We start from the raw sequence: 27973 nt of genomic DNA on the forward strand, positions 1-27973 counted from the left end.
TATATATATATATATATATATATATATACATATATATAAAGGTGTTTTAAACCCTTCCCACACTCTTGCAATATTCTAAACAATATTTCTAAACTCTAAATGCTCTAAAAGAGCACAGAATGTCATGATTTCAGCTCTCTGCCCTAGCTGCTCTCAGCATTCTTGGCCACGCCCACTTCTCCACTCTGCATGGAGAACAGCTGATCAGCTGCAGCAGGAAGTTTATCCTGCAGTAAGGGCTGCACAAAGGTGCAGGAGGAGGAGAAAAAAGAGGAAAAAACAGAAAAAGGAGGAAAAAACAAAAGAAAAAATGAAGAAAAAACAGAAAAAGGAGGAAAAAAATTAAAAGGAGGTTTGTTCTGCAGTAAAGGCTGCACAAAGATGCAGGAGGAAGCTTTTTCTGCAGCTCTGGGCTGCGCAAATGTGCAGCAGGTGCTAAATAATTAAAAATAATTTATTTTAAGTAAAAATTTAATGCTGATCGTGCAGCTCATCCATATTCAATCACTTGTGTGTCATGTCTAATCTTATTTTGAAAAACTTTGATAGAGCTAGTCCGCGATAAACGACCCACGAAGCAGTGAGGGACAGTGTTGTAATGTAACAAAGTAGAAATATCCTGATGCATGCTCAATAATCCAGGTAGAAAAATCTAAAAAAGTTCAATCTGGTCCTCTGGACATTCAAAAAAAACAAAACAAAGCAAATCAACAAAAAAATGTAGAAACGTTTCGTCTCTCATCCGAGAGACTTCCTCAGTCTGAGGAGCTGTATTCAGCTCAGTCTCTTAAATAGCACCTTCTCAGAGTCTCACAGCCATCAGTGTGCTAATGATCCATTGTTAGGCTGATAGTCCTTCTTGACCATGTGATCAGCTGGTTTTGGTTGTCAGCAGCAAAACTGGTTGATCCACTCTGAGAAGGTGCTATTTAAGAGACTGAGCTGAAAACAGCACCTCAGACTGAAGAAGTCTCTCGGATGAGTGACAAAACGTTTCTACATTTTTTTGTTGATTTGCTTTGTTTTGTTTTTTTGAATGTCCAGAGGACCAGATTTAACTTTTTTAGAAAGTAGAAATATTTTGTTATTGTGCTTAAGTAGAATTTTGACATATTTTTACTTTATTTCGTTATTTACATTTCTAGCGATTTTCACTTTTACTTCACTGCATTTCCTCAATACAGTGTGTACTTTTACTTCAATACATTTCCCTTAACCATCTTAGTTACTACAATTTAAAATGAGAAGAAATCTGATTGGGCAATGCCTGTTTGTTCTCCCAGTCTGTGACTTCAATCACAAACCCAGCCTCTCACCCACCTCTTGAAAACTGCAGCTCCCGTTCTGAACAAGCTAGATACATATGCAGATATCAATCGTTACAATAGGTCTTTGTTGACTCACAGTGGAGACACATTCCTGATAGGTGTGAAAATGATGGTAGCTGCTAAAAAGGAAAAGTTTGGTGTTCTCCAGGACATGAACTGCTTCAAGAGCATAGGAACTATTAATTCCTATGCTATTATATTATCCTATAATATATCCTATATTATTAATTAGTCAGAAAGAAACAAGCCGTAACCAAACAGAACCGAGCTCAGTAAACAAGCCAACTACACAACAATGTGAGCTTTCTAACAGCTTTGTTAATAAAGGTTAATAAAGGTTAATAAAGGTTAATAAAGGTTAATAAAGGTTGAGTACTTCATTAGAATCAGACTTTTTAAAGAGCAATCTTTCATTGTTCAGTTCAAACTTTCAAAGTTTTTTTCTCATTGGATACTGCACCAATTAAATGTTGTTTTGGAAATTCTAATCATTTACTTTTACTTAATGCTCTTACTTTAAGTACATTTTATAAGATAAATTTACTTTTGATACTTAAGTACATTAAATATCTAATACTTTAAGACTTTCACTTAAGTAATAATTTTAAGGGAGACTTTAACTTTTACCAAAGTAATTTTATGGTAAGATACTTGTACTTTCACTGAAGTATCACTTTGAGGTACTTTATACAACACTGGCGAGGGACTACTGTAATATCCCATAATTGTAACTTAGACGATCTTCTTCTTTCTTCAGAATGGCAAAAATGGGCTTCTATACTTGTAGTTTCTAGAGAACTGCATTTAAAATGTGTTTTGTGAGAGAGACCGGCACAACATGCACAACACTGTGAACTTGTCAGGACTTCGTGTGGTCAGCCTGAATTTAATCCCCTGACTCAGGAGCGTGAGGGAATCCAACAACGTTGAAAGGTTTCCTTCTAAAAGCGCAGCATAACAAGAAGTAACAGCACTCGTGGGACGTCTGAAACACTGACGTTTAAACAAGATGAATAATTAGGCCCTTCCGGACACAATCAATAAAACGGACACTCGTTTTTTCCGAGGTGTGGGTCTTTCACCTTTCTAACTGGAGTGATGACTCCGAGCGTTCATCTGTCCTCACGACACACCAGCCGCCATGGCAGAGGAGGAGGTCCGACAAAGATGTACAAGCCAGACTTTTATTTGTAAATAAGTGATCTCCCATGAGTTTATCATTTATTATAAGTAAAAATACAAACCATCAACCAAACAAGGTCACATGGATATTATTTCTGCAGAAGATGATTCTTCATTGTCATCTTAAGATGCATTTTATATTCTTTATGTATTTTATATTTCAATTTATTCCTGTTGATCTTTGCACTGTGCTTGTTTGTTTTTACACAATCTTTCTATGTTTCTTGCTGTAAAGTATCCTTGGGTATCCTGAAAGGCGCTTTTTAAATAAAATGATTATTATTATTATTATCATATGTACATTTGATGTAGTCTGGCTGTGGTGTGGCGTTATAAGTCAAGTCAAAGTTTATTTATATAGCACATTTACAACGACCACAGCTGAACAAAGTACCTCACAATAATTGCAACATCATAGATAATAAAAAAACATGATAAAATAAATAAAATTGAGTTTAATAAAACTAAAAGTATGATTTTTTTTTTTAAATTGCAGTAACATACTAATAAAATAATAGTACAAATAAAAACCAAGACATACTTTATTTCAGTTGCTGCAATTTCCCAAAAACTTGAATCACTCAAGTACTAATTTGAGGTTTAAGTGAAGTTGAAGGCCAGAGAAAATAGTCCGTCAATAAAACTTCAAATTTCACCCGAAAAGCAACTGGGAGCCAGTGAAGGGAGTGCAGGTCGCAGGGAGCTCTGGTCCAACCCCAAATACAAAGAATTACAATAATCTAAACGCCATGTAATAAATGTGTGGATAGTCCTCTCAAGATCAGGCTGAGGAAGATAAGGTTTTATCTTTGCAAGGGTCCTCAGCTGGAAGACACTGGCTTTGATAACGGCACTAATCAAATTTAAACAGAGGATCAACCATCACACCCAGGTTTTTCACAAACGGACGACAGGAGGACAAAGGACCAACCACAGTCATGCCCAAGCAGGGGGCTGCAATGACCGAACACCAGAATCTCAGTTTTTTTTCCTTATTTAGGTTCAGAAAATTTGCTCTCAACTAGACCTGTACATCCCTAAGACAATCCTGTACCCTAACTTTATAAAGTTACAAACATTATGTTATACATAATTGAAAACATTAAGCAGGTTCTTGCTGAAACAATGAGTGCTTCCCACACTTTTGTGCTTTTGTCAAGAACAAGACCCAAAACCCAGACCAACAAATGAGCTGACGTGCCGTTTTCTGTAAAACTGGTCATCAGTGCCTGTTCATCGTTGAAGACGATGCAGCAGCAGGTGTAACATCCAGCTTCACCAATGACCACATTTATGCTTTTTAATCATCAATGCTCTTTTTATTAGGAGGCACAAGTTCTACTAATGGTTGGTAAACATACTTTTATTTATGTTAAGCAATTATTGTTATATTTTGTTGGCTAAAAATTAGGAATGCTCTGATCAGGTTATTTTTCTGTCGATCACCGATACAGATCACTGATACCGGTCACATGGACTGGATATAATTATTTTATTTAGTTAAGATGAGTGCTACTTGCAACATATTCTGGGAAATAGGAACCATAAAATAACCATAGTTTGGACAAAAACATGTTTTTATTTACTTTTTTTTCAAGACAAAATGTATTTAAAAAATCTTGCAGGCACAGTACAACAACTATTCAGTCAAAAGGACGACTGAAAAACATCTAATGTACCTGCTCACAGTAACAGAATCTTTAACAGACTGAAAACATTAAGACTCTCAACAGGCTAAATAATGCAGAAAGTCAGATACATCTCAAAACATGCTTGAATATATATATATATATATACCACCAAACCTCTGCAGGCTGCAAAGGTGGTTGTTTTTTGTGATTGGCACTGAAAGGCATTGATCGGTATCAGCCTATCACATACTTTTTAACAGAAATCGGCCATTTATTATCGATGGTTGATCGATCAGAAAATTTCTAGTAAAAATGCATATTGGCCCAAAACATAAAAATAAAAACGTGTGTATATATTGGTTATTGGCTGCCCTGATTTCTAAAAATTGGCCTGATCATAAGAAACCTCTAAACGTTACTTTAAGCTAAAAACAGCCACATATTTCAAGACCCCCCCACTTGGTGTAACAGCCCACGTCGGGGTCCCGACCTCATCTTTGGGAACAATTGCTCTAAACTGATAGGTTTTTAAAGATTTACTGAATAAATGCCTCCTTAATGGAGCTAAATCTTAAAAAACCCTAAATACAAGAAAAAAACCTTGTCTTCTATCAAGGTTTTGTGAAAGATCGATGCGCACAAAATAAAAAGCCTCTTCAGGTCCATTATGTTTAATATAAAGGTGGATAACAGAGGAATAAGAAGAAAAGGCTTCAATAGAAGTACCTTATATTTGTACTCAAGTACCTGACAAAAAGTACTTAGAGCCACTTTAGTCCTGCTGTTAATGAAAACTCTCAGAGAATCATAATGAAGTGTTGGCCCGACAGAATATTAGCATCTCCAACACAAACGTCACTCTCACTGATCCCTCCAACTTAATAAGAGCTTTTAAAAACTCAGTTTAGCAGGCAGCCTCTGAGCCTGTTTATAAAATAACAGATTGTTTCCACCAGTGGGGTTGATGTGGGACAAATGAGAACTAAACGCTGCAAACACGTCAACATAAATCCACGTCTGTGGCAGAAAACGCTCGTTCCATTTACAACGCAGGGAGAGAATTGTTCATCTTGGAGTATGCATCCCAGTATTTTTTCATTTCAGTGGATTAAAATTTTTATTTTAACTTAATAAAATTCTACTATTTCATGTATCAGTCAGTGATTTGTGCCTTTTCCATGATCAGTAAGGATCCAGACAGGGTTCTCAAATGTTTTGGGTTCAGGGACTCATTAAAGGGGAGAAAAACTTTCAGGGACCCTCTCATAACCCTCATGTTTATTAAATAATTTTCTTCAGTTTGTCTCTTTAACGCATCTGTGTAAGATAAATTCTCAAGACATGTTCTTTAAAAGTGTTAATATATATTTTTTATTCTTTTAAACATGGGGTATTTTTATTCAAGACACACTTAACTAACAACATTTTTAATTTCAACTTTGAAAAATTACAGTTTTGAGAAAAGTAACAGAATCAAAAAACACTTTAAAACTTTACTTATTCACATAATGAACATGATAAATACAGTATATTGTCACTTCTTCGAATTATTACATAAAACTGAACAGAATGAGAGCAGCAGTAGTCAGACTAAGTAACGGGACTAACCTGTAAACTGATGCTGGAATGCAAATAGTGTGTGTTTGGTGGGGGGGGGGGGGGGGGGGGGGGGGCTCTGTGGGTCCTCCCCCAGAACATTTTGAATAAAGTAAATGTGATTTCCTGCATTTTGGTGTATTTTAACAGGTTGTTAAACATCTATGTACTTGTAAAAAAAAAAAAAATTATTTTGGGGGGGACCCCCCAAGCACCGGCTCGTGGAACCCCGGGGGTCCAGTTTGAGAACCACTGCAGTAATGCACCACTTTAGTTATATAAAATGCTTAAAATTATTTTCCTGGTGTACATTAATATAAAAAAAAAAAAGCAGCACGGTGGTTCAGTTGGTAGAGCTGCTGCCTCAGTGAGCACATTGCCCTGGTTCAAATCCCGTTCTGGGGGCCTTTCTGGGTGGAGTTTGCATGTTCTCTCTGCGCATGTGTGGGTTTTCTCAGAGTACTCTAGTTTCCTCCCACAGATCAAAAACATGCATGTTAGACTGATTGGTAATTGTCCCTAGGCGAGTGTTGTCTCCATGTGTCCCTGCGATGGACTGGAAATTTGTCGAGTCCCCCACCTCTCGTAGTGATAGCTGGATATGGGCACCAGTGACCCCCGCAACCCAAAAATGAAGAAGTGGGTAAATGGATGGATGCAGAATAAAATAAAAACTTGTTTTTCTGTGTTCATTGTGACAGCTCTGAAATATTTTCATGGGAAATGGCGTCCTCTGGTGTTCTTCCTCGAGACGCTCCGCTGAGTTAACATCATGAACCCTCACAGAGGACATCAGCCCTGCTAATTACTCCATCAATGGTGGCTGAAGAGCTAGAAGCACTCAGCGTGAAGCCACACAACTTTAAGTGCTGCATCTCCAACAAACCACTCCGTCCACTGCTCCCACCACAGGATATGGATTTAGTGGATTTCTGCCGCAGCGCTGCTCTTTTCCCTTTGACTTAAAGGACTTGGACACATCAGTGTTGTTTTTGTTGAGTTTTTTAATAAACTGCTTGACACCGTCAAACCCATCACACAAACAAGATTTGAAATGTTTTATTGTTATAGAATTTTGGACAACCGAATATGTAAAATGATAAAATTTAAAAAATAAAGAAAGGAAGAAACCCAAAAGCAGACGTGAAACTTCATGGGGTTTTTGTTGTTGTTTTCCTTAAAAAAATATCTGCCGTTCCCCTTGTTCACAAACCGTTTCAAAACAGGAACAAACAGAAAGAACGTGGTCAATTCTGAGAAGCTGGAAGGCCATTAATATTTGTTGGCAAATATAAATATAGTGGTTTGAACAGGGTTTCAAACAGCTCACATGGAAAGAGTGTACAGACAGTTTCACCACAGTAGGACACTCGGCTCTGCCTGTATCAACTTTTATTAATGTAGAAAACCATATTCCATATTTACTGATTTTAAATCGACGACTTCAAGACAAGGAAATATTTACATTCAGCCAGCTCCAAGTGTCTCTGCTGTCTGCAGTGCCCCTTTGATCGCATTGATTGTCTATTCAGGGGTATAATTATGAGAATATGTGTAGTAGTTCTGTGGCCCCCCCCTGCCTGCTGGGTAACCCCAGGAGCAGGGCCCACCTCCAGCCCCGTTCCCCAGTTCCTGTCCCCGTCCTGGTCGAGGCATAAATCCAGCGGGTGGGCCTCCTCTGCCTCTGTAGTTTCCTAAAAAGCCAGGAGCCAAAGCGCCCCGCATAGGTCCATGGTTCAAATGTCTCGGGAGGCTTCCCACAGTACCATAGCCCATACCAGCTACTGGAGGTGGCGGCAGCTTAGGTCTGGGTATAGAGCCCCCCCTGGCGGCCACTGGGGGAACGCCCACCGAAGCTCCGAGACTCTCAGTGCAGTTCACTTGAGTCCTGAACCCCTGACCACCAGCTGTGCTACCCACAACAGCTTCCCCAGTTTTAGGGAGACTGCTGGGGTCCACGGGCCTAGAAGTGACCACACCCTGGCTGCTGGCAGTCTCACAGGTGCCGGACCCCGTCATGCTCCACACACCATCACCAGATCTGCTGAGTGTCCTGTCCTGAGGCGTGGGGGTCCCGCCAGCATTTTTAGCAACGCCACCCATGAAACCTGGCTGGACTGTGTCACTGTGGTCTTTGTAAGGGAGGATGGGGACGAGCGGAGAGGTTCCAGCGGCTCCGGCCCCTCCAGCAGCAGAACCATACGTCTGACCCTGGATGAGATGAGGTGGAGGGGGAGGTTTGACCGTCAATGGGAGGGTAGCCAGGTTGACTAGAGGTCCTGTAGGAGCCATGACAGGTGGAGTTGCAGCTGCAGTAGAGATCGTGGTCAGGGGACGGGTCTCCTGCTCCTGGGTGCTGCTGCAAGGCGAAGCGGGGTAGGCTGGTGAGGCCACATAGCTAGAGGAGCCAGTGTAGGAGGACCACGGGGCGGAGGGGCACAGGAAGCTCTGGTGGGTGTTTACAGGAAACCCACCTGGTGACAAGCTGCCGAGGTCTGAGGAAGCTAAGCCTATCTGGTTGATAGCTCTGAACTGAGAGATGGCCGTTTTCAGGGCGGTGCACTCGGCCAGCGTCGGGGTTCTCTCGGGGGTGGACTGCAGGTCTGGGAGCGGAGGACGCAACTCCATCTGTGTTGGGGGCGGCAGCAGAGGCTTCTCCTCAGTGGCCTCGGTTTTTTCTACAGAGTCGGCTGTGGTCGGTGGCTCACCATCATCAGAGTCTAACGACATGTCCTCCTCCTCCACACACTCATCGTTCACTACTGAGGGGACAAGAAAACAGAAGAGGCATCATTTCCAAACGTGAATCAAACGGCCTTTCTGTGTAAATGTTTCTGTTGATACGCACCAGTAGATGGGGGTGTTGGGAGCTCATTCTGATTGATGGAGCCAATCAGACTGTGAAAACCATTCATCACATCATCAATGCTCGCGATCACTATTCCATTCCTGGAGTACTGCAGGAACATTTCAAACGGTCTCTCTGTTGGAACAAGAAACAAAATCATATGTTACTGAGCAGAGAGAGCAGTGAGCACGGTGGTAATAATTAACTTTCAGCCAACATAAATGACATCATGTGTTGGGGTAGAAAGGCGACACCTGTGAGGAAGATGAGGTGTCGTTGTTGCGTGTGCTGAGCTTGAAGCTTGATCAGGCATTCCAGATCTGGAGCCTGACGTGACGGGGTGTCACACTCATGATATGGGAGGAACTCCACCAGATGTTTCTTCTGATAGATCGTTAGAAGGTTCAAGAGTCCCATGGCATTAGCATTCAACCTTAAAATGAGAATGAAGATCAGCACAGATTCTTTAGATCAACAGGGTCCCTGAGGATTATTAAGGTTGATATGGTGGTTGTGATCTTCAGAGATCCACCGATACTGACCTGCCCAGCTCTTTAAGCTTCTTCTGAGACTTGCAGTGCACCTTCCACTGCCAGGGGTGTTCAGGGGTGCTTTGCTCCTCCAAGAAACTGAGCAGGCCTTGCAACCGATCTAGACGAATCAAGCAGCCGTAGTAAATATGTTGTTAGAGATGCGAGACCCGTTCAAGAGAACGTTTTAACTTTAAAACACGTCAACTTTAAAAATGTGCACTTATGATCAGTTACTCCAACAAAAGGAGAAGTGAGTGAAAAGAATAGAAATTATTTCTGCAAGCTGATAAAATGTTTTAAACTCGGCACCGAGTGTAAACAGGCGTTTAACTGATGTCGTTAACAGTTTGAAAACAAAGGCTACATGTAGCATGTCCTTGTGTGACAAGTGAAATATATGCACTTCAGCTTTCATCTCTGAACTCCATCCAGCTGCAGCGAGCTCTACGTCTTTCATTTATGCCTTTATTAAACCTGCAGCTGTTCATTTGTCCCTAATTCTGTCATTCTGAAACAGAATCACAGAAAACCGTTTACACTAAAAATAAAAGAATTAGCCACATATGTCACCAATCATCTTGTAATGCCTCCCATAACTCTGCTCCAGCTCAACTACGTTATAAGGTAGATAAATATCCACATCACTGGGTCTATAAAATTATTTTACATCCCTGAACAAATTCAAATTATGGGACTAGGTAAGAAATTCTTACTGGGCGATGGCGTCCATGTTAATAAAAAAAGACGTGGACAGAAGTGGTGAGTTCCAAAGTAATGAAATACTTTGGAAACAGTCAGCTAGTGCATAATTCAACTGAAGTAAAACAATTTTTAATCAGATAAAAAATAAATACCAGCAGACTTCATATCTTCCACGGTCATCACTGACCAAATATTTATACAACACTGTAATCTGACAGCCTTTATATGTTTTCAATATTTACATCAAATGTTGCTGAACAGTGCAGACACTGATCAGACTTCACACTTGTCCACGTTATTTAATACTCAGAAATGCTGCTACAGAGTGTAAGACCTACCCTGTGTGATGCAATCAGGATTGAGGACGAACTCATCAGACACCATGAAGCCCCCCGACACAAACAGCTCATTGTACGTGTGGTTCTTAACATCGTCCAAAGAGTCCACTCCTGCAAAGCTCACCGACGGCAGCTTCTTCAGAGACACCAGGGCTGGAATCTGCAGCGTGGCAAGACCACATTTATTTTAAACAAATTAATCTTCAGATTTGTATGACTGGTTGAAATATGAAGATAAACACCACCCCATTTATTGTTCGGTAATATGAAATCATTTTAGTTTGAACCATCTGGAAACCATCTGATTTAAAATATATTCTGATGAATACTAGTGATCAGAACGTTATGAAAAGCTATTTTAGGTAGCAGGAGAAGCCACACTGTTTGTTGCAGATGGCCTGTGAAGAAACCTGATCTCAACATGAATGAGTCTCGATAGAGTTACACTTGGCCACAGACGAAAAAAGAAAGTTTACTAAAGATGCTTCAACAACAAAACTGCCAAGCATTTTGAAACGTGAACCTGCACTGAACCTAAGATGACTGGCAGTGTTATACATGTAATAGACTATTGCATTTTTTACAGGTATTAGCTGTATTTTTTCATTTTCTTCTATTTTACTATTTGTTTTGTGTCAAATGACAACCTGACCTACAGATTGGTGTCGAGAGACGAACAGGGTGACAGGAAGTTACTGCACCTTGTGCACATGTGCAGCTATGTCCTCGTTCCTTATGATGATGAGAAGCTTATCCAAACTGCCGCTGTTCTCCAGAAAGGTCTGTGGGCTGCACTCACTGTTGCCAAGACTTTTTAAGTACTCCTTTTGGACAGAAAGGAGAAAGTGTTGATTGTTAGAAACCGGCAGAAGAATGTATGATTAAGGCATGAATGAATGACAAATACAGAAAGAAAGCGAAACACTGAGGCAGGAACACTGTAGTGCTCATGTGCAGTTCACTTAGTGAGAAAACATCACTTTTTTATTTGAAGTCTTCAAAATAATTCATCTCAAATGACATGCACGTTTTGTATTTTACCTTAATCTCCTTGCAGACCGTGCTCTCCTCCCCCTCGTCCCCAGAGTAGATGTAGAATTTAACCGTATTCTTGGTGACATCCTTAAAAATCTCCACCAGGCTGGTGAAAACCTCAGGTTTCAACTGACTGATGAGGCTGCCGGCGAGCAGATTTGGCCCGCCGCCAGGAGCGGTGCTGGTGTTTTGGGAGTTCGGAGAGTCAGCTGTGGTGTGGGACGGAGAATACATGTCTCCTCCCAGTTCCATCGCTTCCGTTTTAGCCTCAGTGGGCGTAGTCTCTTTGTTGTCGCTGCCAGTTTTGACACTCTGAGAGGAGGCCGTCGACACCGACGGGTCTGCATCAGTTTTGGAAGTCTGAATTGTTGCCGGGGGCGGGGTTGTAAGGTTAGATTCTGCCTCTGGGGGAGGTGGAGAGGCATCCTTGGAGGGAGCAGGTGGAGCTGGGATCAACTTGTCCATCTCTGCACACAGCTCTTGGACATGCCCCTGAACGGAGACGGGGGTGACGTAGGGCACGACGTAGTTTGAGAATCGCCTGTTGAGCTGCCAGCAGTGGCGCAGAGGCAGCCGCGGGGGCAGCCGTGACGTATAGCTAATATGCTGAGCATACATGAGATTTTTTATGTCAGAGGTGAGGCTGTGAATTTCCTGGTTCAAGATGGTGTCCAGGCTGATGGAGGGACGAAAGGGAACCTCCTCTGGAACCGTTAAAGTGGGAGTGACGGTCTTTTTTACATACAAAGCTGCAGGCGTCTTTGGCTTTGGGTCACTTTCTGCAGCTGGCAGGGCCTCTGGCTCAGGCTTCAACTCGGCAAGAGGCTGCTCTTTGTCTGGAAGAAAGCAGACAGGAAACCTGTCACAGTGATGCCTTGTTAACCCCATTTAAATATGTCTACGAGACAGAAGCTTGTGCCACTTAATTGCTTTGAGGTACCTTCATTGGCAGGGGTATTCTCCAATGGGATGTCTGGGAGGTATGTTTGTTGTGTAGGTGGGGAGCTCATGCTGACTGGACTACCAGGGCTACAGTCCATATCCTCCTAAAGAGAAGAGATTTTTTAATATTCTAAAAGCTAAAAAAAACAAACACTTTATGTTGATCGTTTCCACGTTACCTCGGTGTAGTTTGTCTGAGGTGCTGTCTCAGTGTGTCTCTCGAGCGCTGCTTCAGCCAGAACAGATTCTAACACTCCCGAAGTTGCCGAGGATTCACCGTAGTTTGCCTGTCCAGGCGCCAAGCCCTGAGTTACGGCCCTGTTGAGTGTGGCCAGGAGGATTTTGAGCAGGCGCTGTGTCTCATTGACTGCTGAGGTGTCACGGGCCCTCAGGTCCGTGTCATAGATGCCCATGCTCTCTATCACTGCGGTCAGACTGTCACTCTGCCCGGCCTCGGCTCCAATGTTGTCTGCTTGGACTGCTGGCAGAACACACACAGATCAACAGCTAATCTTCTCAGCAACGAACGCATGCATCTTAATATTAAACTGTTTAAAAATACATGTTATGTTACGTTCATTACTGAGAAATAATCCAATTCTGTTGAGATGCAAATAAGATCTACACTGATACAGAAACGTGACTTCAAAAGGCAGAAAATCAGAGTAAATAAATGTTCATAAATTTAAACAAGATGCTGCTCCTCTCACCTCTACTGGGTTCACCGTTGCTCAAATGATCCGTGCGTTGGTGTTTACTCGCGCTTCCTCTTTCATCGCCTTCAAATTTCCTTTTCAGGCTGTTGATATCCCAGGCCCCGTCGTCCCCCTGATCCTTCTCAGGATCCTTCACGAGCGTCTTCTTATGTAGTTGGATCAGCTTAAGCAGCTGTTTCATCTTGTCCTGATCGTACTCGCTCTGGGGCAGCCGAGGCTTTAGGGACGAGGGCTGGGGTTCAGTGTTGGGTTTGGGTTGCAACTGGGCACCGTTTGAATGGCCCAAACTAGGCCTTCGTTTGCTGATGTCTGGGGGTGGTTTCTCTTGGGTTATCCTCTCCAAGGACAGCCGTTCTTGGGGTCTCTCTGACCTGTCTGAGCCACCCCAGTCAGAAACAGGGCTGTATTCCACTGGGGCTGAAAGAGGGGTCAGCACCGGTGCTGGCAGAGGTACAGGAATGGGGGTCCGTATCCGTTCCATTATGTCCTTTGCCTTGTTCATAGGTAAAATGTAGTTAGAAGAGTTGTGGATGTATGATCGCAGTACAGCCTCCGTGTTAAATTTGGGTCTGGGCACTGAGAGAGGGTTTGTCCTTTCATCCACGATGGATTTATAGTCCGGTAGAATGAAAGGCCGCATCGTGCCTGAATCCATACGAGTTAGGTACTCGGTGGCCTGGCGCTCCACCCCGAAGCTCAGGTCTTTGCCTGGGTTTGGACGCAACTTGAACAAGGCAAAGTGTAGTGCAGGGAGAAAAGGCTCTATGGAGGACAGGGCAGCAGGCTGAGGTTCTGCCGTCAGCGGCTCCGACTCGAACAGTCTCGAAGCTAAGATGAAGAAAAGGTGTCATTAGTGTCTGTAACTTCATCCAATCCCATAAAACAAGCATCTAAACTTTTATTTGTAAATAGGAGGCACAATCAGAGATGGGAGATATTAGAAATAAATTCTACTAAAACATTTGTTTCATGAATAAAGCAGGCGCTGAGACTCCACCTTCATCAGTAGCCTGATGATGAGGAGACAGCAAGCATTACTTACAATACTTGACAACCATCCTCGACTCCTGAAAGATGAATAATGCTTGCAGCTTCTTTTCAACCCGCCCACGCCGCTCTAAAAAACAAACAGCAACCTTTTTAAAAACTGAACCCTCGGCAGAGGAAACAAGTAGGCGGTTCAACTAATACAAAAGATTTATAAAAGACAAAACAAAAAAAAAAAAAACTCTGGCACCTTTTGACTCAACCATCTGAGCTGAGGACAAGAGGAAAAGAAAGCCCTTGTCATACAGAGACTTGACCAGCACCTAAACAAGAGCAGAAATATCAGTCAGAAACACTGCGGCATATTTTTCGACTGATTTGTTAAAGACCAGAACTTCATTATACGTTCATATTTATTGAGCATTTAGTTACTGATAATATAAAAACAGCACAATAGTTTAGATCAGGGGTCTGCAACCTTTACAATCAAAAGAGCTATTTTTACTCCTTTGTTCACTAAATTAAAAACATTCAGAGCCACAACAACCTGCTACAACTGTGATTATCAACTGGTGGCCCATGGGCCGCTTTAGGTTTGTTGGAGGAGACTTGTGACAAGTAGGGGTGACATTAAAAGCTAAAAGTAATGATTTTTTGTTTGTTTGTTTGTTTGTCATTTTTATTAATTTCATATTTAAAACACAAAAACAATTTAGAAACCAAATGAGAAAAAAAAAAACACGTCATAAAATGAAAGGTAGCAGAAGAAGAAAAAATCTTATCATATCTGCCCCTTGTTTAAAACAAAATCAATTCAAACAATAATCATCTATAAGTAATATAACAAAATAATTAACTCATCACAATTTTACGTATTTATATGTATCTTTCCAAAATTTTAATCTTAATCATTTTCTTAAATATAGGCAATGACCTTACTTTTTTTACATCGTTTTCCAAACTATTCCACAGACCTATTCCCTGAATTGAAGTAGACCGCCCCTTTAAACTGGTTCTGTACTGCGGTTTAACAAAAATGTCTGTTCCCTTAAGATTATAGCAACTTTTCCTTTTTACAAAATACGTTTGAATATTTGAAGGTAGTGTGTAGTTCTGAGCTTTATACAGTACTAAAAGAATATTATAGTTAACCAAATCATGAAACTTCAGTAATTTCAATTGATGAAATAAAATACTAGATGATATTTTTAATATTTATTGATATTTTTACAATTTAAGACAAATGAAACGATCAGATTCTTGTGTGTGTGTGGGTGGCGGGGATATTTTTAATAAATAAAAAAAAAAGAACAATGCGATTTTTTTAATTGTGGAAAAATTAAGTATAGAAATAAAGCATAAAGTTAAAGTATGTTTTACTCCTTGCAATGTTTCCAGTAGTCACATATTTGTAAAATGACAGGAAAATAAAACAATTTTTTGTTGTTGTTTTTGTTTGTATAACAACCAATAAAATTCAGTTTATGTTAGTTTTGGTCAAAGCTTGAAAGAGCTGCATGTGGCTCCAAAGCCGCAGGTTGCAGACCCCTGGTTTAGATCACTCATTTTCAGCACATTTGTTTCTGTTATTGAGACAATTTAATTGTTAATAGGAAAAGAAAATCCAATGGAAATACCAAACTTGTTTACTAGTAGTAAAACTGAACATAAAACATTATTTGGTTTATTTTACTGATCAAGTTTCAAGAATTTCTGACAGGAGAACCTGAGCAATTAGGCTTACCATCCGGTCCCTCTCCAGTTTATGGATCAGCGCCGCTAAGCTGCCATTTGTGGCTTTGCCTTTTCCCTCCAGCACCTCGAAGAGGCTGCACGACATCCCACACTTGTACACTGCAGACAAATAAAAGCATGTTGGAAATGAGAACTCATCAATGTGGTCATTTGTGTTTTCTACACTAAACAACCCATTTTATTAAACAGTTTGAGACAACTGTAACTTTGTTTCGTTAACAGAAACACAGACTTGAGGACCAAACCCACCTTCCCGTGACATGCTGTAGGTGTCCCAGGAAAAAAGAAACGGGGGAATCTTCCTCTTCACCTGATCCAGCTGCATGCCTCGATTCATCTCCAACTTCTCAGGCCTGCAGATCAATCAGACTTTTTACAACAAATTCCACATGGTGGCTCCATAGAAAGCTACAGCAACATTGTCTTGTACAAGACATTTGCAGTGGTAAAGTTCAATCTATAAAAAAAACCTTTTGTGGCTAAAAAGGGCTTTAATGATTAACAAGGACTGAAGGCTTTACTCACAGTTTGAAAGGAAGATAGGGACGTGAGAAGGACCGTAAACAGACTGGGAATAATTCCTGGCCCTTGTTAACCAGTGGCCCGCTCCACACAGTGTAGCAGCTTTTTCCTGTAACGGCATCAAATGATCAGATTTAAAACAAACAGAAAACAGAGTTTATAATATAATAAAATGATTTGATGTCTGTGGGTTATAAGCTAAGACAATAAACAATTGTTCTTTTACATTACTGAATTAATTTAGTAAATCCTAGGGTGCAGCAATAACATAAGACTCTTCTTTTACGAACTAGAAGTGTTCAAGAGCAGTTTAAAAAGTGGTACTACTAACAGCGAGCCTAGTTCAATCATTATAGCAGGAAAAACAGAATATAAAAAGTAAATTACCCTTATTTGCTTCAGCAGAAATGGCGTTGAACCTGTCCAGAGGAGAAAACAGGATCAGACATTACAGATGATATAAAAGTTGATTGAATGTCCCAGTTTCATGCAGGATAATATACCTGTGTGAAGTCATAGGAGTTGCCGCTGCCTCTTTGCCTTTGTACTGAAAGGAAACCACAGCGTAGGGGCACACGTGCCGGGGTCGTGGCTTGATCTCGTCAAATGCAAACTCAAAAAAATATTGCTGCAAAACATAAAGATGATGCTTCAATAAACTGATAACGTTAAACAATTAAAAAGAAAACAACACTATGTTTAATCTGATGCATGCTCAATAGTCCAGGTAGAAAAATCTAAAAAAGTTAAATCTGGTCCTCTTTTTTTGTTGTTGTTGTCATTTTGCTTTGTTTTGTTTTTTGAATGTCCAGAGGACCAGATTTAACTTTTTTAAACACTATGTTTACCTGCGTGAGCTCAAAAGCTCTGTAGGACAGCAAAGATGTGACCCTATTGGCACTTTTGGACAAGTGACAGTCAAACTTGGGCGAAGGTTCAATTGCGTTCTTGGGCATGTTCTCGTGGATGTGCTTTATTCGCCCCTGAAAAGCAGAAAACACTGATTGGCTTGAGGCATCTCCAAAAATATCAGAAAACAGTTCACGATGCGATGTTTCCATTGCTCCTTTCTGCAGGGTCACCACAGCGAGTGAACCTGCATTAAAGATTTGTGAATCGCTTTACATTGGACGCCTTTACCGATTCAACCTGAGCTCGAACCTGCAGCCTCAGGATTGCGAGACCGTGGCACTGACCACCGAGCCACCGCAGCCCCAGTTCATGCAATGTGAGTGGAAACCTTACCCTCATAACTTTAAAGATGATCATGTCTCCAAACGAGCCCACTTCAAAGGGATTCATTTGTAATAAATCAGAGTATCTGGAAAGGTAAAGACCTACAACAACAAGAGCCACATTAGAAGAAAACCTCATAAAGAACAGCCAATCACAACAAATGTAACTAATACAATCTACCAACCAGTTAATAGCTGCTGGTTTTATTGGGTTTGAGAATGATGAGGTAAAGTTCAAAATGTCATGTAAAACAAAGACTAAAAGTCACCTAGATAATCTTATAGTAGCTTTTATAACACTTGGGAAAAAACTACTTCATATTTTTTCCCCCTAAATCAGTAAGTCAGAAGATCTGCTGCTTACCCACTGATGGATTCCCAAGGGTTGTAATCCTACAGTGTGCAACCGACAGCCCCTTTTCGCAGATCCACTGGAGCTGGACACATAAAAATAAATGTTTGTTTTTTTTAAACACGAACATTAAACACAGAAAATTGTCACTTTTTTTAAATCTCTTTTACGAATGAGGCTTTAAAATCGGGCTAACCTTGGACTTGTCTGGGAAAAGGAAGCAGTAGGACTCGATGAGTTCTTGTTCGCTTCGCCCCTCCTGCTTCATTTCTCTCCTCTTCTCAATAAACTGGAAGTTGATGGTAAATGAGACACAGCGAAATGAACCTCAAAACGTCTAGCTTTAGAAACAAGTTGCTGCAAAACCCCCTTGAAGGTCATATAAATATCGCAGCTGTGAATCTGTTAACATTTTAAATGTGTGTCCCCCCTCCCCCTGCTATTTCAAACTGACATGATTTAACCTTTTTTATGATCAAACCCACCTCCTTTTCCAGCAGCTCGTTGTGAATTAGCCTGGCCTTGCAGTAGGAAAAGCTTCCTCGTGAAGAGGGGTCCAGGTAAAACGAGGAGATAATCTTCACAAGGTCCTCAAACTCCCGACTGTCAGGGGGCAAAAACTGGTACAGGCCTGCACACACACACGTAAATGTGAATCAGTGAGTTAGCTTGCATCATCAGTAGTATTTTGGACAGAAGGCTGCTACTGCAAACAATTAAATCAGACTTTTAAAATAATCTGCTGGGCAGCATTGTGTAAAAACGAGGCAGGATAAGACAGCTCCACGAACCAGTGTACGTGTCTGCAAACTTTACAAGTAACCAGGGGTGCACCGATTGCAGTATTCTAGCCGATGACCGACTTCTAAAAAGTCTGACCTGCCGATTCCGATTTTGGCCGATACCAGTTTTGTTCTATAAGCGACACCGTCAGGTGTTATAAGGTCACAATGCACCTTCAATTTTCCAGTCTTATTTTATTGAACAACATACTCAAGAACAATATTCTAGAAACAATACAAACTTGCTTTAACTGGACATGAGGTAGTGCTCTGAAATATAAATGAAGTTCAGACAATTGTTGTTAAAACTAAAATATGTAAAATCGGTTTCCCCTGCACGTATCGATTTCCCAAAATTAAGGAAATCAGGGCCGATTCATCCGTGCACACGTAACCAAAACATTTCTCTGTAAAGTTATTTTTAACACAAGCAAGTCACTACAAATCATTTGCATCTACAACCTGAAGCACGAGTGACACCTCCAGTCTCGATTTTAGTTACACATCTTATGAATCCATACATATGCAAAACAAACTACCCCTTTATTAGTTATAAAGCTTCATTAGCATCCAGCTGAGGTGTTAAATCTTGCACACATCTGTGTTGTGCGGCAAAAGGATGACGCTTGGCCATCAGAAAACGCTCACAGCTAACCGACTCATTGATCAGATATTGCTAAATTTAAGGGTCAATCCATTTGTGTAGCAGCTTTGGACATAAAATGTAAATTCAAATCGTAACTTTGCATACGAAGACATTAAAGGATGCCCGTGTGACACTTTGCTAAGGGCTTCCACATTTCTTACTGATAGTGTCATTGGAAGCAGCAGAGTAACCACAGGGATGCTGAGGTTAAGTGCACAGTAAAGTGGGATGCTCTGAAATACCACTCAAACTGGGACGGGGGGGCGGCCCGCCTGTAAACCCAGTTCGGATGGACGAGTGTGGTAGATTAAACCATGCCCTTCACTGAGGTCAAACACATGTTGGCAGGGGCTGGCTGCAAAACGTCCTGCAACAGCCTTCAATCAGTCGGTGACTAGGGAAAGATGCAGAACCCGAGCAGGCGCTCAGGTGGACGGTCCGTAGAAGTGCTGCTTTCGGGCGCTGCTGCCCCGATGCTAACTTGGAAACACGAGCCTACGCACTAAGGCTAGCCTTGTGTCTATACAACCAGCACAACAGCTATCAGGCTCATCCGTGTGCCCAAACAGCATGGCTCGAATTCAATTTGCCATTCGGAACGCCCGTGTTTTGTTTAAAATGTCAATAAAACTGCCCAACGGTCCAGCTAGCTAGCAGGCTAGCAGCACGCAGCAGCAGAATTATGAAAGCGCTGTGTGTTCAAAATAGCAGCGATATGGCACCACCTTTCCGTTCTCTCGTCTTCCTCGGGATTTGGAAATTCTTCCGTGGCAGCTCTTCGCTCGATCTCTGGGCTGGCGAGAGAGAGCTGCTACAGCTCCGGGCGTCCGCCAGCGTGCTCCTCCGCCGTCCAGGGGCTTCTTGTTCGGGCATTACACCGTCTCTACATCCAGGCTGATCGCCATTTTGGTTTGCTGTTGCCGCTGACTTCTTGTGGGCTTCGCCTCCTTCTGCCTGCGGGCCGCTCGTTTCGGCGCACTCCGAGTCCGTCTTTCCCACCGCGTTTGGGTTCTGGGCCATTTTGGGGGCACCGTGCACGCACTAAGAGATATATATAGCTCTGCCGAACACGACGCCGCTTTACACACTCTCTCTGCTCCTCATCCAGCCTCCGCCATTGTAAAAATGACGTACACGTTCTTGTCCACCACTGCAAAACGTTGCCGTCACTGTTTACATTGGAGAAAATCTACACCCCCCAGCGGCCGATGGCGGTACTGCAGCAACCGACTGTACAACGAGGCGTGACAGAAAGAGAAACATTTCACAACTTGTCAGAATTATGGAAAATAATTATTTTATGATAGTCTAAAATCCTAATTTCAAATTATTATACGCTTAGTGACACCTAACACTGGTACATTACTGATTATTATTATTATTACTGATCTCATTGTTCCATATTTTCCTAACTGAGCACTTGGTTCTCAGACTGCAGGCTTACTTGTGGTTCCTAGAGTTTCCACGAGCAGAATGGGAGGCAGATGTTTCAATTATCAGGCTCCTCTTTTATGGAACCAACTTCCAGTTTCTGTCCGTAAGGCTGACACATTGTCCAGTTGGGCTTAAGACTTTAATTTTTGATAAATCCTATAGTTAGGGTTGGCTTGCTATGCTGCCATAGACTTAGACTACTGGAGGACAAATTGACCTAAATTTAAAAAATGAATGGTTACAAATGCATACACATGCATAGTTTACATTTGAATTTATTTTATGTGATTCTCAACCTGCCATTGTGTATCTATTCCTCTCAAATCCAGCCGATTGAAGCAGATGGCCGCTTGTCCTGAGTCTGGTTCGGCTGGAGGTTTCTTCCTCATGAGGGAGTTTTTCCTTTCCACTGTTGCCTTTGTGCTTGATCAGGAGAGTCTGCAACAAAGTTAGACTCAAAGCTGCCTGCTCCTCAGATAAATAATGTTAACTTACTTTTTATGTACATGAATGTTTCTGTTCAGTGCCCTGAGATAACTTCTGTTGTGACTTGAGCTACGTCATATAAATCAACTGAATTTAATTACTTAGATTCTTTAAAACATAAAATATCTGAATTTCACACGTCCATTTAAAAGTGGTAGGGCAAATAACTTAAATATGCAAACCTTTAAAACGATCCCACTTTTGTAATTCTTCGTCGTACCACAGCATGTTGTCAGAGTCAGTAGACTGCAATGCCTACAAGAAAGGACGATAATGTTTTTGCCCCTTTCTGTGTATTTTGTTTGTCTGCAGTGTTAGCAAAATATCTCATGAACAAGTGGCTACAACTCAAAACGTTTTACAAATGTTGACCTAAAATTTGGTGTGCCAGTAACTGAGTCATCCTCTGAGCATTAACTGATCGGATGAGATTTGTTTTTAAAACTTTACCATTAACTATTAGAGGTCAACTCTCTCTGACTGTCAGCAAAATATCTCATGAACCAATGGATGGATTTAAATGAAACTTTCCGTAAGTATTTATGGATAAATACAACTGATTAACTTTTGGAGTCACGTCGTATTCACTGCCACAGCTAGTCAACCATAGGCAACACAGAAAATGGCTGTACCTCAGTCAGTTTGATCTATATTGAGATAAAATTTGTGTGGTAGTATTTGGGTATCATCCCTGATACATACTCAAATCACTAAACAACGCGTTTAAAACGTTTGCATCAACCATATTGTCCTGTCCTGTCCTGTCCTGTTAGCCAAATCTACTGGACAGATTTTACTGAAACGTTCAGAAAGCAATAAGTGAATGTATATCTGCAACTTAAATGTGTTGTTCTCCCAATTCAAAATGGCCACCACAGCTCCTCAACAGTATCCAACACATAAATGACCTAACATCCTCAACACATACTTTCTGTTGACAGATGTTTTGACAGATTGTGCAAGATATTATAATATTGCATATAAATGTGCATAAAAACATTTTCGAGGCTTGACCAAAGTTGCTTTAAATCATCTCTTTTAAAGGTGGAAAGCTGGCAGCATGATGGCTCAGTGGTTAGCGCTGTTGCCTCAAAGCAAAAAGGTCCTGGGTTCAATCCCCAGTTGGACCTGGGGTCTTTCTGGGTGGAGTTTGCATGTTCTTCTCGTGCTTGCGTGCGTTTTCTCCAGGTACTCCGGTTTCCTCCCACAGATCAAAAAGATGCATGTTAGTCTGCCTTCTGTGCTCTCAATGGGATTTGCCTTGTTAAATAAATAAAGGTTAAAAGGTGATTTTAGTTAAAGATTCTAGTGTAAAAGGTGGCAAGTGATATGAACTCCTTTAATGAATGCTATGTCTTTAATTCAGAATTGTTTTTTCAAAGATTTACATAACCAAAGGAGTCCCTACATCAACACATAGCTCTTTAAAAGCAATGTAGATTTACATTTTATTACAAAATAAAATCACAAGCCAAGTTCATAAAAATGTTATTTTCAAAGCACAACACCAAAAGGTAACGCTAGCTTATGAGGAACTTCTGGCACCAGTGACATCTTTAAATGTGTTTTCATCAGAGGTTCACCATGCTCCCCCTGCTGTAAACATCGAACTCCTTGAAGCGCAGGTAGTCTTTCAACCTGGGAGGAAGTGGAAGGTAGTTGATGAAAACTGGAGCTCTCAAGCGCAGATGACTGAGATGTTCCCTTATCCGCAGCCGACACAAGTGCTTTAGGCTTCGTGAGTTTCCTGACGGGCAAAAAAAAAAAGTCAACAAAAACAGTGAGTGGGTTTAAAGATACACACATATACAGGGGAAAAGAAAACAGTACTGTAATCCATGGGCTCTGATGGATGAACAAAGTTCTTACTTTGAATATGACAGATTTCTGACCATTGTTTCTGCTCCTGTAAGGCCTCTTTAAGTTTAGGACAGAAGGAGACATGGTCGGTGTAGTCGAGCATGATGCGCACCACCTGAGCACATAAGTGCTTCAGCCATGACACTGTTATCACCTCACAGAACTAAAGGGGACAAAGGAAATCATAGTGGGGTAAAGTAGAAACTCCTGCAGGTATAATTTGATTTATATACAAATTTGTCTCACCACCATGTCTTTGATGACTGAGGATGTCCATGGAGCGCAGTCATGAGAACTGTCACCAAACGGACAGTCGAAGCAACGTTTAACATCATAACCGTGGTTCAGAATCATCCGCAGCATGACCTCGTCTTTCAAGGCGTACTGTAGCGCTGAGGGGAAGTGGGTGGTGTTGACACGGGAGTAGTAGTTGACGTTTGCGCCGAATCTCAGCAGGGTGTTGATAAGTTCGTAGTTGCCCTGCCTGAGCGCCACCTGTAGACAGTTGATAGGATCCTGGTTCACCAGTGCTCCAGCCTCCAACAGCAAGCGGGCGCAGTGCAGGTCATTGTTGGAAACGGCAAAGAAGAGGGCAGACCTGCGGTCGTCATCGTAACCTCGCCGCACCCTCGGGTGCAGCATGAAGTTTGGATCATAGCCGGCTTTGAGCAGAACCTCCACACATTGAGCATGCCCCCCAGCAGCTGCAGAATGGAGAGGGCTCATCCCACTTTCCTTGACAGCCTGCATAGTGGTCACTGGGATGAGGACTTCCAGTGCCCTGCCAGAGACGAGACCAAACGTTAGTGCTTGGCTTTAGTTAGAAAGTTAGAACGTTAACTTGGGTGCTCCTCACAGTCTGTGTCCGTGGTATGCCACACGGTGAATTGGAAGGTGGCCACTGTAAAGAGGGAGGGTTGGATCTGCTCCGTGGTCCAGCAACAAGGAGATAATATCAGGGTGTCCTGATGCAGCTGCATCAAATAAAACAGTACTGGACTCTGATTCAGACCGCACACGGGCTCCTAGAAAATAATACAAAGGCTCTATAAGGATTTAGATTTAACACGTTCCTTTTTTACTGCATGTACTTGGTTTGTATATGACCTGGTGTTATTTACAGTACCAAGATACAATAAAAATCCTGGACACAACCAATAATACTATAATTTCTGGATTGTTGAGCGCGCCTGAATATAAGCCGCTCCCGCTAAATTTAAAAAGAAAATTTAAATTTGACATAAGGCCACACTTGTGTATAAACCGCGGGCGTTCACGTTGTAACCTGTGATATTTACAAAAAAGATTATTTTTTAAACTTTTAATTAAATATGTACCGGCAACACACACAAATACAGTAAAAAAAAAAAATCTGAACAGTACCTGCAACACGGCTGATTAAAAAAAAATATATACAGTAGACTACCAGGATGTCATTGATTGCTACCCCCCAAGGGAGATGTGTATTGGGCAGCTATGTGAGCACCTGGATGAGACGAAGCTAAATGTTTTGGTAGCGTGAAGCTCGTTTGCCCATCACACACAAAAAATAAATCCATAAATTAGCCGCAGCATTGTACTGTATATGCCACAGTGTTCAAAGTGTGTGAAAAAAGTAGCAGCTTATAGTCCGAAAATTACGTTGCATCTGGTGTGAGTGATTTTCTGAATGACTTTACAAAACCAAATATGCAAATTCAGAGTACAAAACCACACTATATTTACCTTTTTGTAACAGAACCTCTACCACATTCAGATGTCCGTTCTGCGCAGCCAAAGCCAGGGGAGTTTTCTTTTTGACATCAAGTGCGTTTGGGTTGGCGCCCGACTCTAACAGCAGATGTACGAAGTTCTCCAAACCTAAAAAGGCAGACTCATGCAGACACGTCCTGTTCAGTGGTCCAGTTTGGTCGACTGTAGCATTGTAGCGTAGCAAAAGTGTGGCCAGGTCATACTGGTCATTCAGAATAGCTGGGAGACGAAGAGACAAGACTTTTTGAATAAAGTACATACAGTAAAATAAAATTGAAAAAGTCTTGCTTTGAGGTAAACTTCGATACCTGCTACCAATGGAGAATCCTGCTCGTCGTTCTGGGTGTCTGGGTTACAACTGTTCTGTAACATGAACGTGGCATTCTCTCGAAATCCATGAACTACAGCTAGAAAGAGAGGCGTCTCACCCTTCAGTGTGCGACACTGAGCTGAACCTGGGGGTGATGCTGCAGCACAAACACACAAAAGCAAATCAACATGCTGGGACTTTAAGAGGAGCCTCTACAGTCAAACATTAAAGACATTCCCACCTGAAAAGATCATCTCCAGAATACTTTTGTTATCTTTTACCGCAGCCTCGTGCAGGGGGATCCATCCTCGCTCATCAACTCTGGACAGAGTCTCCAGTTGCAGCGTTAGTCTGCCGAGTGCAACCTCGTCACCTGCAACGATCCATCAGATCAGAACCTCTGCACGACTGTCTGAATGAGTTCTGAGGGGTTTAAACAGAGCAACTTACCCTCTCTGATGGCTTTGAAAATCTCATCAGGGTCTCTGCTGGGTTTTAAATCACTAAACAATGATGAAAACAAGAATTCACACAATGAAAAAGATGCATGCGGTGTAGAAAACATACTGTATTTTGATGCATGCTTGACTAATTTCAACCTTGGATTGAGTCCTTTGAGTTTTCTATACTGAATCAGACTTTGTTCAATTATATACTGAGTGGCTTCATCGTCATCCAGGTCATCCTCCGACTGATAAAAGTCACTTTCTGTTTCTGCGCTCATCTGTTAATCCAAAACGGTCAGTGCAGAAAGGGCAGCTTTAAGGAAACATGTTCATAAAGTTAAGAAATAGAAAACGTTTTCAGACAAGAGAACTTTCACATCACACGAGGCCTTGAATTAGAGCTGAATGCAGCTAAACAAGAAATAACGCGTGTCAATCAAGTACAAAACATAACGCACTTAAGATATTTACAGTCAATTCTATTGTGCGCCAAGATATTTCCACCAAAATCCTGACTAGACAACAGATCCTCTGTGGATAAATTGAAATATGTAGTTTCATCATTGACAAAACAAAGTTTGGAGATCAATGCCACACACCGAGGTGAGTATTTATACCTCATTATTCTAAAAGTATAGCCGAGAAAGACAACACAACTGAGATTTAAAAGACTGACAACAACACTAACAATTCCTGTTTTAAAATGAATCAAATATACTCTGGTTGTGCAGTATTTACCTTAAACTGGTTATGCTCCCCTGGTAGTTTTCACAGCACTGGAGCCGGTGGGCTTCTCAGGATGTACACATGACGCAGCTATTTATAATCCCACAACCAAAAATATCTGATCACGTGGTTTTCACAACCTGCACCTAGCTTTGACCTACTAAACACTGCAACAACTGCCACCAACGTTCTACAAATACAAAACAGGGGATGTTTTTAAAAACACACACACACAACTATATAGTATTTATGAATAATAATAATAATCGTGCACATTTTAGGTTGATTTTACTTCTAAAAAAATTATCTGTAACACTAGTAGACAATGCATTGTTGCCATTATATTAAATATTTAAACAACACGTTATGTCTTTTAATGTAACTGTACTAGATTATCTTGCAGAATGTACATTTAGTGTCAATCATCTCACATTGAGCTAAAAATGAAGACAACATAGAGACAAATGGAGACAAGAACAAGAAACAAAGCACCTACAGACAAGAACGTTTAGTATAAATTGAAAGGAAGTGCAGCACACGGTTAACGGTTTGGCAGCGTAAAAAATGTTATTACTGTAAAGGCTTTTCTGCTCCTCATTTGAGATATGTTTTTAATTTAATTCAATCCAATTCAATTCAGTTTATTTATATTGCGCCAAGGCACAACAAAAGTCATTTCAGGGAGCTGAATAAAGACAGTCACATACATTACAAAATCCATTAGTTAAAAACGATCTATCTAAGGAATGAAGTAAGTCAACAGGTTGTGTTGAATTTTCATTCGGTCACAGTCTCCCATCCTGAGCAAGAACAAGAGCAACAGTGGAAAGGAAAAACTCCCTATTAACAGGAAGAAACCAGCAGAACCAGGCTCAGGACGAGTGTACATCTGTTTCGACTGGCTGAGGTTTGAGAAGAACAGGAAGGAGAAACAAACACAGAATGACAGGTTCAGATGTACTTTCTGTTGGAGGAAAGACAAAAAAAACACATTAAGAAAGAAATAATTGCAAATACAAACAGGTAAGTAAAGACATCAGCAGAGTGAGGGAATGTGGTAAATTTGTCCTCCAGCAGTCTAAGCCTATAGCAGCATAACTAAGGGATAACCCAGGAAACCCAAACCAACCCCAACTATAGGATTTATCAAAACTTGAGCCTAATCTTAAAAGTAGACGTGTCAGCCTCACGGACAGAAACTGGAAGTTGGTTCTACAAGAGGAGCATGAAAGCTCTTTCATTTTACTTTAAGCCTTGTATCTGTGACTTTCCTTCCCTCCATTGACTACGGTGACGTTATTTACATGAACACTTCTACAAGCATCCTGCAGATGTTGGACGCTGTCTATCATGGTGCACTAAGATTCATAACTGACTACGTCGTACTCACCACTGCACCCTGTATTCACTGGTTAACTGGACATCATTAACTTCACGCAGACTCTCTCACTGGTACATTTTCATCTTTAAATCACTTCTTGGTCTGCTGCCTTCATACATCTCCTCCTACATGTCTCTGCGTGAGTGCAGCTACAGCGTGCGCTCTCAGGACATTATTACCTGCAGTGTCCCTTCAGTGAGAACTGAACTAGGAAAAACGGCCTTCTCCTACTCTGCTCCTGTTTCCTGGAATATCTTGCAAAAAGACTTGAAGCTCTCCACCTTGACCTCTCTAAGTGGTTTCAAACATTTGTTAAGTTCCTGGCAAAAACCAATGACCAAGAACATTATCCTGTTTTTAGTTTTCTACATCACTTTACAACATAGCTGTTTTTGTTTCATTTTTAATACTATTTTCTTTTATTTGTTCTTCTCAATTTGTATGCTTT

General features: G+C 41.3%; 2 protein-coding genes across 3 annotated transcripts; both read right to left on the reverse strand.

Annotated features, from left to right (window-relative positions):
• Nucleotides 1-6771: 6771 nt before the first annotated feature.
• On the reverse strand, nt 6772-20315 carry tasorb (transcription activation suppressor b). 2 transcript variants are annotated; one of them, XM_037684809.1, is made up of 23 exons: nt 19856-20315; nt 18188-18333; nt 17899-17991; nt 17715-17787; nt 17361-17452; nt 16964-17098; nt 16619-16743; nt 16503-16534; nt 16119-16224; nt 15843-15946; nt 15583-15692; nt 14089-14161; nt 13894-13968; nt 12846-13679; nt 12315-12613; nt 12134-12239; nt 11200-12029; nt 10860-10982; nt 10159-10318; nt 9128-9236; nt 8840-9018; nt 8586-8720; nt 6772-8499 (listed from the first exon to the last, which is right to left on the reverse strand). In XM_037684809.1, exons 1-23 carry the CDS (start codon nt 20148-20150, stop codon nt 7262-7264), a joined length of 5472 nt encoding a protein of 1823 aa, XP_037540737.1. In that variant the 5' UTR covers nt 20151-20315; the 3' UTR covers nt 6772-7261. The 2 variants fall into 2 exon arrangements, with proteins under 2 accessions (XP_037540737.1, XP_037540736.1); XM_037684808.1 differs by having other exon boundaries at nt 12315-12616.
• Nucleotides 20316-22621: 2306 nt separating this feature from the next.
• Nucleotides 22622-26059, reverse strand: asb14b (ankyrin repeat and SOCS box containing 14b). Its single transcript, XM_037684065.1, has 10 exons — nt 26036-26059; nt 25572-25696; nt 25423-25475; nt 25214-25345; nt 24971-25129; nt 24636-24881; nt 23767-23935; nt 23157-23691; nt 22920-23073; nt 22622-22797 (listed from the first exon to the last, which is right to left on the reverse strand). The coding sequence occupies exons 2-10, from the start codon at nt 25694-25696 to the stop codon at nt 22622-22624; spliced, it is 1749 nt and encodes a 582-aa protein (XP_037539993.1). The 5' UTR covers nt 26036-26059.
• Between the last annotated feature and the right edge of the window lie 1914 nt (nt 26060-27973).

This window comes from Nematolebias whitei, chromosome 11 (genome assembly GCF_014905685.2).
Source record: "Nematolebias whitei isolate Nwh7 chromosome 11, NemWhi1, whole genome shotgun sequence".
NCBI classification, from domain to species: domain Eukaryota; kingdom Metazoa; phylum Chordata; class Actinopteri; order Cyprinodontiformes; family Rivulidae; genus Nematolebias; species Nematolebias whitei.